This window comes from Gallus gallus, chromosome Z (assembly GCF_016699485.2).
Source record: "Gallus gallus isolate bGalGal1 chromosome Z, bGalGal1.mat.broiler.GRCg7b, whole genome shotgun sequence".
In the NCBI taxonomy this organism is placed as follows: domain Eukaryota; kingdom Metazoa; phylum Chordata; class Aves; order Galliformes; family Phasianidae; genus Gallus; species Gallus gallus.
The window spans coordinates 83,302,103-83,314,623 of record NC_052572.1 but is presented as its reverse complement, the minus strand read 5'-3'; the positions used below and the strand labels follow the sequence as shown (position 1 = coordinate 83,314,623).

At 39.3% G+C, this 12,521-nt stretch overlaps 1 protein-coding gene across 1 annotated transcript in view; it reads right to left on the bottom strand.

The window, feature by feature from the left end:
- The window catches only part of MTAP (methylthioadenosine phosphorylase), a 32,455-nt gene that overhangs the window by 9,918 nt on the left and 10,016 nt on the right, over positions 1-12,521 (bottom strand). The window contains exons 3-5 of the mRNA NM_001031604.3: positions 12,029-12,087; positions 10,143-10,310; positions 1,038-1,140 (exon numbers count right to left, since the gene is read on the bottom strand). Coding sequence (NP_001026775.2) covers positions 1,038-1,140; positions 10,143-10,310; positions 12,029-12,087 — 330 coding nt within the window. The remainder of the gene's footprint in view (positions 1-1,037; positions 1,141-10,142; positions 10,311-12,028; positions 12,088-12,521) is intronic.

Here is a 12,521-nt window from a genome sequence, read left to right as displayed (position 1 = left end):
TGTGACTGTTTCCTCTTCAGCTTTAAAATGTCTTCGTTGCATTCCTAGCATGCCAAATGTTATTCCACTAACAATGCTATGGACCTAGCGGTGGACATCTTAAAGCCACACTGTTTCCTGCCTCATTAATAAAAATAGCCTATAATGGCAGTGAGGTGAAATGGTGACAAGCAGAATGGCTAGCAGTACGAACATTTGTACATGCTTAGGGTACAGATTGAGCCACCTGCTTCATAATTCAGTTTTGACCTGCTCAGTGTGGTCACTGACTGCATAGAGAGTAAACCTGTTGGATGGATATGACTAATTCTGCAGATTCCTGTTCTCCTTGAGAATGTGACTCCCTGCAGCTTCTGATCAGAGCATTACACAAAAGCACAAAACACGGAGTTCAATCTTCACTTTCCTTTTTCCTCAGATTTAAGAATACAATGAAGAGGTACAGTTAGTCATAGATACACACATTCCTGAAAGGTTTCAAACGTATTGAAAAACAGCAATATCACAATATTTAGTCCAAGTGTTTTTGACATTTGAAAATCCTGAAACAAAGGAAAGCAAAATTTAATAAAAGACAACTGTAATTTGGCTTGTGTCTACATAAAACACAAATGCAATATTGGCACTTCTGTGAATGTTGAGTACTGTTCTTAATTCTTGGTACTTTAAGTACACAGAGTGCCCCAGCCACAGATGCTGTTTCATTCATCATGAAAAGGAAGTAATTCCTAAAACTGTCTTCCAACTTCATTCACACAAGTTCTCATGACAAAAAATGATTTTTACCCTTGTGAAATCTAGGATGCCAACTGTCTTTTTAGAGTGTTCCACATACCTATCTTAGCTCCTATAATCAAAAGATCTTTTACTTCCCATGCCTTCCAAATGTTACATTTTTCTTTAATACTTACGTGAACAACAGCAATGAAGAGATGGAGATCACCTCCATATTCTGTTGGTGGCTAATCAGACTACTATACTATAAATAATTGGTGTCATAAAATACATTTTTAAAAACATCAATGTAATTCACTAACCTCTCTGGTTTTGGTGCAGAATGGCTCTGACATTGGAATATGACATACTCCTGAGAGACTGCAAGACTGACCATCATATAAAGTACAGTGTCTTTTAGTTGTCCTGAAAAAGCAGAAAACATACTCTGAGAGAAGAACAGGGATCAAACAGAACAGAAAACAGTAAACTTACGGAAATATCCACACGATAGCTATGGCCACCTATACTCACAGAATGATAGGACGGCTGAGACTGGCAGGGATCTCTAGAGGCCATTTTGTCCAGACCTGTGCTTAAGCAGGGACATCTACAGCAGGCTGCCCAGGACCACGTCCAGATGGTTTTCAAATATCCTCAGGGAGGGAGATGCCAGAACTTCTGTGGACAATCTGCCAGTGCTCCAACATCCGCACAGTAAAAAAGTGTTTTCTGATATTCAGAGAGAACCTCCAGTGTTCCAGTTAGTGTCCACTGACTTTTGTCCAGCCACTGGGAACCCACATGGCTCTCTCCGCTTTGAGTGCTTTCTTTGTGTATTAGTACACACTGGTGAGACCCTCCGCTGAGCGTTCTCCAGGCTGAAAAAGCTCTGCCAGCCTTTCCCCATAGGGAACATACTCTAATCCCTTCATCTCACGGCCTTCCTTTGGACTCTCTCCAGTATGTTCACGTTGCCCTTGTAAGAGGAAACCCAGACCTGGACCAGGCACTGCAGCTGAGGCATCATCAGTGCTGAGTGGAAGGGAAGCATCACTTCTCTCAATCTGTTGACAACACTTTGCCTAATGCATCCCAGGATACCACGAAACCTTCTCTGCAGCAGCTCATGTATAAAGTGATTTGAATATAAAGACTAGCCTTATTTTACAATTTTTGCCTTAAAAAAGTTCTACTTTTAAAAATGAAAAGGAAGAAACTTACGTATATTTATGACCTTTATTCTTCCATTAAACAATTTAATGTAGAAAACAGTCAGAAAAGAGAGTACTTTATTTTTTATGTGGAAATTCAATTTTCCCAAAACACAGTCTAATGCAATCTAAGACTTTGCCAGTTTACAAACAACTACAACATCATTCATTTCAGGAAATTAGGAAGATTTGCTGTCCAATCACAATGAGAAGTTAGAAATTTGAGTGGATTAGTACATTTGAGTGGATTCCATGGCATGGGTTTGTGGTGCACAAATAATAAACTACGCTTTTCTTATGAAAGATTTTTCTAGCTGTAATTTTCACCACTAGCAATTTGTATCTCTGTAGTGTGCTGTCAAGAAATGTGTCTTCCCCACAAAGACATGCTCAACTGTTAAATTTTAGTAACTACTTACTGAGATAGAACACACTTTTGAAACATAGGCTAAACACTAAAGGAAGCGGTTTTGTTTACCTGCTTGGCATGTTCCTGTGTTTGCAAAATAGAAAGTCCCCAGTCATGAGACAAAAGTGAATACAACAAAACTGAGTAGAACGAGACCAATCTGAAGTCAAAGACAACGTAACAGACCATTTTTTCACTAGCCTTTTTAACACCATGTGTCTTCTTGATGGCTGCATTAGCAAGACCTGGTTTATATAAACAAGAGAAATTAACACTGTACAGCTTGGACTTGCCAAATTCAGTTCCACACCCATGTCATGAGCTCATCAGTAAATATTTAAATGAAGGTTGTCATATGTTACAGTACATTTGAAAAAAAAAATACAACTTATTCTCAAGGAAGAGGTTATATATTTGGAAGACTTCAGCAAATTAAAAATACATGCTAAATGATCTACAGTTTTAAATTTTGTTGGAATGGTAATATTAATTGCTCCCCTACAACACACTGAGGAGCTGCAATCAAAATCTGATTTGACAGTTCTATTTCACATGTTTGCTAATGAATTATTTAGAATTCAAGGGGTGGGAAAATCATGATCAATTTCCAGTATTATAGTATTTCACACGTTGTTAGTTGAGCCCTTTTACTTAGAACAGTGTTCATATATCCCATACCTAAGAGATCACTTAAGAAAGATCACATGTACAAACATGTATCTCAGACTTCTAGGTACCCTATGCTTTTTGGAGAGAATAGACATACCACTGGATGGTCAAACAAGAAATCCTGCTATGTTTAGCACCATACATACAAACTGCATGGGAATAAACCATGAAGATAAGACCTACGGCTGTTCTGATCAAGGGACAACTTGTATTTGCACTCAGGGTGTAACAATTTCCCTTCTATGTGGAAAGCTACAATTCTGCAAATGTCACAACTGCTTGATATACTGCTATAATTAGCGTTAAGAATAAACACAGATTTGAACCAGTCTCTGCTTGTTGCTATCCATGAAGCAGTGGCTGGCAAACAATAGTACCTTTCAGCCTCTCCTGCCTGTTGCCTTGTTACTTCAGACAAGAGTTGGCCATCCTTATCTGTTCCACTAATCTGTCTATAAGGCAGAGGACAGCAGCACTAAATTTTTCAGTGCTGCAGTATCATTAATTTGTATTGACTGAAGAAAGAATTAAGGTTATAGAAGACACAGATAATAGAATCATTAAGGTTGGAAAAGGCTACTAAGATCATCTAGTCCAACTCCATTCACCATCAGTATCTGAGCCTGGCTGTGCAGTTGGTTTTTTACCCGATGAAGAGCGTAGCTGTCCAAGCAATGGACTACCAGCTTCTCCAGGAGAATACTGTAGGAGACAGAATCAAAGGCTTTACTGAAGTCTAGGTAGATTACATCCACAGCCTTTCTCTCATCCAGTACGTGCATCACCTAGTTATAGAAGGAGATTAAGGTGGTCAAGCAGGACCTGCCTTTCATGAACCCATGCTTGCTACATGCTTACTTTGGTTTGCTCACTCAGAGACCAAGAGCTAACATCTGCCTATGACTACAGGAGTTCCAAGGTCTTTGGCACACACCTTGAATGGCTCCAATATAGAGCCAGCAGGGAACAGTAAATATCTAACTCATGAGACACTGTTCAAGGACAATCTGCTCAGTGTACTCCATAGTTTAGACATGGGGAAGTGCACAAGCCTTCTATCACAAGGAAATTCTGCTTAAAAACAAAGTTGTGATTGTATGTTATACAACTGCCTGATCATTTGGATTACAACAGGAAGAAGTCACCAAGTGTCTGTCTAGAAACAAAGCCCAACTGCTAGCCACACTACTATGACTGGAAATGAGCAATCCAGAAGGACCAAAGACAGCATATAGGAAAGTTACAGAGGCTCCCAGTGGGATAGATCATAAGCAACACCTGAAAACAATGAACTATGTTATAACTACAATAAAGCCATGATCTGGGGCTGCATATCTGCTGCTATTGCACAGCCTCTGGAGGGAACTATGAACCTCCACCAGGACCTTCAAGTTGCCTCTTTGCCAAGCAGTGAACCTCTTTATGAAAGAAGAGGGTATTCCTTGGGAAAGGGGCACATAAGGTTTTAAGCACAAAACTTTGTGAATCAAGCTCAACTAGCCTGTGATACATAAGCATAAGCCACGCTTGTCCAACCTTTTGGCTTGCCTGGGCTACAATGAGGGAACAGGAATTGTCTCGGGCTGCATATAAAGTACATAATAAATGTAATTTATTTAAAGTTTACTTTTATACGTATTTCTTAATAAAAACAAAAAACAGAAAACAACAAAAACATAAAAGGGATGCTAGATCTCATTGTGAAACTAACACATCAGGCTCCTAAGAATGGCAGTGGCTGCCAGAACAACAACAGAAAAAACAAGGTGCCAAACCCTCCCCTGTGTAGATGGAGTGGGCACAGAATAATCGGTCCAACTTAGAGGGAGTTGTGGATCATATAAGTTCCCTCCACAAACTAACTCGTATGGGGGAGAGAAAGTGAAAATTAATCATTTGTGCAGCTCTAGGAGCTGCTCTTATTGCTGCCGTAGAGATCCTCAATCAGCAGCACACGGCAGAAACCCAAATTACTCAGTCCTTGCAGGAGCTGGTCACACACCTGCAGGACCAAGTAGAAGATCTTAGGGGACAGTCAGAGAAAGAAAAACATTCAAAGTTCTCCTTCAGCAAGCCCTTAGAGAACAGTTAGTAAATGAGAGGGAGATTAATTGCAGTTTCTCAGGGAGTGACTTTTATCCAGGAGAAAGTCTGGAAGATGTGAGAGCCCAAAAAGACAAATCAGAAACCCTTCTCTGCCCTCTGACAGAAACTGAGCATGCATATGAAGAAGGTGAAGGTGGGTATTCTGATGTTAGTATCAAAGAGGTTCCCTATTCTGCTACTGAGCTGGCCTAATTAAAGAAAGATTTTGGTCACACCCCTAGGAAATCAGAGACAGAGTATGTGCGGAAAGTGCCACTAATGGGAGGAGACCAGATCCTGTTGACTGAAAAGGAATCACACGGTTACTGGGAACCTGGAATACTTTTCACCGCTGGCAACCACTGTGCCCCTTGGTCCCCTACTCAAAGAGTTGCTTATTGGGATGATTACTCCCCAGGACAACTGGTGTTCATTGATTTACCCCACACTGGTCCTGTCCTTTTAACCGTCAGAGAGCCTCTGAACAAATACATCTGGACGATTCAAGACAATCAGGGGAAAATGTACAAAATTAACCATCTAGACTTCACCTACCTTCTAACTTTGGTTCATTTGGGACCAGAAAGTTTTTTTGTTGCTGTTTTCTTTTCTAGTTACGCTTTCTTTATCCTTGGTTCCTCTGGAACTGGGAAGTTCTCTCTCTTTTGTTTTCCAGATGCTAACCGATGCTGATCCTGTTGCTGTGCCTCACATGTTTCCTTTCTCATCCTGCTCCATCCCTGGGATCTCTGTGGTATCATTAGTGTCACTGTTTCAGACAGGCATCTTCTTCAGATTAACTTCTGTAATTGCTTATGCTGACCCTATCACATTCACTGGCTAGTCATGGTCCCATGCCCATACTGGGCATACTTGGGTGGATGGGACCAAATTCTAATTCTAACAGAGGCTTAACCCTTTCAACCACAGTTAAGTACAGTAATGAAATGTATTCAGGAGATGAATGGAGCCAGGACAGTACTGGCCAACTCCCCTAAGCCCCGGGAGATGCAGGACGAAGAATATGGGGTTGGATTCAACAAGTGACCTATGTGCACTGCAACATCCCTGCAGTCTTCCCTATCAGCACTGGGAACCAACCAGCAGTTCTTATCTAATATATTATCTCAATGGGAAAGAACTAATATAAGAGGCCACCACTTAATTGTAGGCACACTTGCCATAACTCAAAATGATGTCTCCCTAGCTCTTAGTTGTAGAAGGTAAAGGAAATGCTTTACCCAATGAAATTTGAAAGGTGATTTGGGACAATGCAAACAAATTTGAAAGATAATTTCAATCTTATTGGCATCTAGTTAATTTCACTTATGATTGTGTTAATAACTATGTCACAGCTTTTGTTATTTTAGTTATGTTTAGTTATTTTGTGACTAACAATACGCAATGCATCAGGATATAGCATATAACCAATAACTGTGCTGGGACTGAATCACAATGGGGTTATGGGTTATACTCTACTCATTAGAACACAGAGTGTGGCCCAGTGAAATGGAAATGAACGGCAAACTCTTGAGGTTAGTTTGTGTGCTGTATGGGAACAACAAGGATTTATTTGTGATAGTAATACCATCAAGGCTCAAGACATTTGTCTTGACATGGAGCAAATATTTACTGTTTTGAGAGGCATCCCAATAAGACCTCTGAAATAGTGCTCATCTATATTGGAAAAGGATGTGTGCATATAAGAACTTGTAATTTCATACTCATAGGCAATAATACTACAGATATAAGCAATCATTCCAATGTCTGTTTGTAACTTTACTAACGTCATGGGATGTGACTTTAATTATTCAGTTCCAGTAACATCATATCAGTTGTAGTGATCCAATTACACATTAATCCAAGATTTGCTACCTGCCCCAAGTGGAATGAATCTTGCTTTAGTAAAGAAATTACTGCAACATGATGATCTGTACCAACTAGAACACATCCAAGATAATGAACAAAAAAACCCTAATTACGGTTCACCATGATACAAAAGAGACACACTTGGAAAGAGTGAAAAAGGATGGAGAACACCATTGGTGGGAAATGTTTCTTGGACGGTCACCAACAGCAAGAGGAGTTTTTAATTCTGTGCTTCACCCAGCTGTGATTTTATAAATCCTAACATTGATATGTTTATTGCTTGTAATCATATTGCATGTGAAAGTCTGGCACATGCTGAGGTGACTGGCTCAGCTCAAATTACCCAAGGAATCTGAAAGCTGGCCTGGGTATTAGATTGTATTAGATTATTTTTCCTAGCCTCCTGGTGATCCATGGGCAAGGTGGGTTCCATAAAGTGCACTGGTGGCACTCACGTTTTGCTCCTTTGCTTCATGTGATTTCAACATGTATCCTTCCCTTCTCCCCTCATTTCCCTCAGTGCTTTTTTTTTTCTTAATACCACCATGGTACAATGATAATCAGCTTCGCACCATTGGGTGGTGTGAGCAGCAGGAACAATACTTGCCTCAAAGCCTGTTCAATAGCACCCATCCAAGGCATGACCTGCTAGCTGACATTCATTGACACCTGCTGAACATTTATGGAGCTCAAACAGTGCATCTGGGCACAATGAGAGGTGGGTGGTGTGTTTCAGCAGTGGCAGCAGTAAGTCACTTCCACTCTTTAGATCTGATGTTTTTTTTTAAACAAAACAAAAACACAAAACTAATACACAGGTGGTTTTTTTTTTGTGTGTGTGTGTGTATTTCTGTTTGTTGTTGTTTTTATTTGATACATTGTTGATCTGGTAGTAAATGGAACAGATTTGTAACCAGGTAGGTTGCTCCACTGAAGTGCTGCTTCATTGACACATGCAGAATTTTTATGGGGACCAAACTGTGGCATAGTGTGGTGGTGGACGGTGTGTTTCAGCAGCGGTGACAGCAACAGGATGTCACCTTCGCCAGGCAGACTGTAATGAGTGTGGAATGCAGGTTCTTGTTCACTGCTGGCAAAAATGCACAGCCAATGGTAGTGACTGTGTTAAAAAATAGTGTTCTGTAGCTGAGAATTTGCTCTATCAAGTAGTGTCATCGTGCTCTTTGCATTTGTTGTAGTTTCCATGGAAATAAATAGGAAGCATTAGTTTCAGAGCAACTTAGGTATATGCAGCCCAATACAATTCTTATTCACTCAGTGCAGCTCAGGCAAGCCAAAAGGTTGGATACTTATGCATTAATCAGAGGGGGTAAACTCTCCTTTGTCTGTCTCATATGATAGATGTATTTGAAGAATCTCTTCTTGTTATTCTTCACATCCCTTGTCATATTCAGTTCTATCTGCACCTTGGCTTTCCTGATCCCATCTCTGCACACTCGGACAACATCCCTGTATTCTTCACAGGCCATCTATCCCAGCTTCCACTGCCTATACATTTCTGTGTCTCTCTGTTTGATCAGTAGTTTCTTGTTGAGCTCTGCCTCCTCTGAGCAACCTGTGCCAGTGCTCTGTCACCTGCACAGGACAGAATCTCTTCTGCCCTAGTCCGTGATCATTTCCTTTGCCCTGGCAGTGGGTACCATGGAAAACAGCCTGGCTCAATCCTTCCTGCACCCTTCCTTTGGGTATTAATACACAGTGGTAAGATCCTCCTTTGAATCTCTTCTCCAGACTGAAGAGGCTCAATCCGTCTTTCTCCATGTAAGAGGTACTTCAATCCTTTAAACATGTTTGTGGCCCTTTGTTGGACGCTCTGCAGTAACTCCATGTCTTTCTAGTACGAGGGATCTCAGAATTGGACTCAGCATTCCAGGAGCGGCCTCACCAGTGCTAAGCAGTGGGGAGGGATCACCTCTCTTGACCTGATGGTGATACTTTGCCTAATGCAGCCCAGGACACAGTTAAGCCTTGTTTGCCACAAATTAAATGATCCTCATCCTTTCACACATCTTCACATCACAGAGCTGTACTAATTTATTTATTTCTTCCTTGACAGAGACATATTCTTAAAAATCCAAATGCAACCAAGCTGACAATATTGAAGCAAAGATACTCATTTCTGAGTGCTATTGGCAGAATATCAGGATAAATATAATTTCTTCTGCACAGACAAAATGATCAGCCTAAATACTTTCAATGTCATTAAAAATTACAATAAAACCACTATCAGCAGTACAGCTGCTCTCCACTCATAAATCAACTTCAGTATAAGAGGAAGCAGTTTATATGGAACTTGCTACTGCAGGGTACTTAGTCATTTAGATAAACTGTACTTCAAATATGCTCTCTTACTTACACTTTTGTGTAACTGCTTTTTCTTGTAAATCAGAACTTGAAAATCACTGCACTGCAGAAAACCACAGAAATATGGCCAACAGCACATATAAGCACAAAGAGGCCTAATAACCCACTCCAAACACTTAAAATTAAATGTAACACACAGACAAGTCTTTTATACATGGTACAACCGTAAGTACTTGTGTTAAATTTGCTTGTAAAAATGCACAACCCTATGTCTGGATTATTCAGTGTAGATGGTGATCTTTATATACTGCCTTTTTCCTGTTTGGATTTTTCAAAACATGAGAATCAAAGTGGAAAAGTGCACAAACTTTTAAAAAAAAACAACCAAACTACTTCCCTATGATTCTTCAAAAATAAAAAATGTTAGCATCTCTCCTTGTTTTAAAATGGTTCTCCTATCACAGTGTTGGTTTTGATTTCCCTCTACAGAGCCTTAATATTACTACATGTTTTTTCCTACCGGGCTCCTACTCTACCAAGTTCTTTTCTTTTAATTCTCCATTTCAAATCCTTCTTGAAATTCATAATGGCTTGTGCTCTTAGCCATGCTCCTCTCCCACATCCAAGAACTAGAGATCTCTTCTTCAGAAGACCCTTCCCAAGGAGCAACACTTTGCTTCATTTGAGACCCTTCTTCAAAGACTGGTATTTCCTCTGTACCTGTTAGAGCTGGACACACTTTCCTGTCCTGTGTTCTTTTATCAGTCTCCTTTAATGCCACAAGAACTGAGGCTATCACCTCATCCTATAAAAGCTTACCACAACTAAGAACATAATTAAAAACAGCTGTTACTCACCTATCAATGAATTGGTCAATTATGACAAGATCCCCAGGTTGTATTTCTTCTCGTAATGAACCACAAGCAGTAGTCACTAGAACATGTGAACAGTTCTCTTCTTTCAATGCCCAGATATTGGCACGGTAATTTACATTTGATGGCATAATAGTATGATGCCTTCCATGTCTGCAAAGAAACATGTTCCCAGAGAGTAAATAAAACAGAATGAAATTGCTTTCCTTCCCTCAAATAATCAGAGTTCTAGGAAAAGTAATTTCTCTGAACAATATTAGAGATGGCATCGGTCATATTAGCAACCTGCATCATAGCTTGTTTTCATTATTGTTATTAAACTTCTCTCAATATTTGGTTCATAAAATAATGTAGCAGTTTTTGTGTGTTTTTTTTTTTAAACTGAAGTTCATTTTAAAGCCTTTAAACTACAATCCAAATACAATTCAGCAACTTCGAGAGTTTAAAAGGCATTTTCACTGAATTCTGTAAACCGTTTTCATAGATTCTGAATACCCAGGCATAGCAATACTAAATATTCCATTTGCCAGAACAGATCTCTAAGATTTGTATGCAACTCTACAGATTTTCTGCTCATAAGCAGTGTTTGTATTCTCCCACCCAGAAGAGTGGCACATTACAGATAATGACATTATATTTATATACTTTATATTTTATATGCTTTATATATTATATACCTGTAATTACATTACAGGTAATTAAAAGCAGAAATCACAGTTTTAAGGTTACCTTCCCAAAGAAAACAGTAAGATCATCAGATTAACCAATTTGCTCTCACAATGATCTGATAGCTTTCATAAGTTAAAAGAAAGACTTTGCATTGTTGCAGATTTTTTTTTTCACCAGTACAGAAAATACTAAGTCTTACAAGCACAAGCTTTCATTTTACCTTGGCCATAACAGCAGAGCTATGTTACATCCATAATTATAGAACACATTTGAAAGATATTTCCAACCACGTAAGAGGAAAGAAGGAACTTAATTCCGTAATTAGCACCTTCATGGAGAGCAAAAGGTTTTAAAAACTTGATCAGCTGGGAACTGGGAGCTACACACGGCATCACCAAGTACTGTCAGGCAGGATTCCTATGTTGTCATTAGCATTTCTGATACACTACCAAGTGTGTAGACTTACTGAGTAGTATCGTAGGTGTTCTAATAATCCTCTTCTTAATTATATATGTTTTTTGTTTGTTTTTGTTTTTTTCCAAATTCAACATTCACAAGTTACTTTTTTTTTTTCCCCTCCAAAACACAAAACAAAGGTGCAACTACCTTGGTCCCATCGCCTCTACCTGCCCAAGACTGTCGAGGGACCTTGTTATCAGCATCTGGCTCAGCCTATGCTGTCCCAATGGTGAATTAGTGTTCTTACATATAATCTAGTAGCACACTAGTCCCATATATACATTTTCAAGTAGGCCACTGTGAAATTTCCAAGCATTCACTGGATGCTTCCAGCGTCTCCTGAATGAAGTGACCCAGGAAGGGTAAACTACATGGAACACAGCCTTATAAGAAATAAAGTTATCAACCAGAGGACTCAATAATCAAAGGCAGTGATTTGACAGACTTGACAAGGGTACCAAATACACAGTTCATCAGGAAACAGACAATCTTTTTCACAGATCTGCAGACACAGGGAGCAGACAGATTACTGAGATTTTTCTCCCTAAGTCTAGATAGTCTTGTTAATATTCTCAGCCCCTACAGCACTAAATCTATTCAAGAAAAATCCAGACTTCTGATTGGCTTTGTGAGCAATCACATGAGGCAACAATAGATAAGAAAAAAATGTATTCACCTAATAGAGAAGGAAAAAACATCTGAATAAACTTCAAGACATAATATTCCTTAAAATGCTTATTTACCTTGCCAACAGTACACAGTCCACATTTTTTATCTTTCCCAATATCAAAGCATCTGATGGCTACAAAACAAGCAAAAAAGAATGAGTTACTGTCTGCCAACCACATTAGAAATTTTCACTGCTGCTAAAAAATAAGCAGGATGGTTATGAAAGGAAATACTAGTTACAGAAAGGAAATACCACTGCATTCTTACATTGTCTTCAACTCACAATAAGTCTGTGACTTGATGTGGCAGATTTATTAATAGGAGTTTAAGATGGAAGATCATACTTGGCATCAAAAGGATCGTGTTCATACTAACAACAGTTGCAACCCCTCGGGGTTTTAAACATTACTTCAAAACATTAATACTTTCAAATACTTTGACATAGTATTTCAAAAAGAACAGAAAGAACACAGAAGAGAATAATGAATAAGTAGCCTTTACATCAGTCAGTACATCTCACTCTGTCCCATAGAACTATGTCTCTTTTTTGCTAAAGTCATTCCCTCC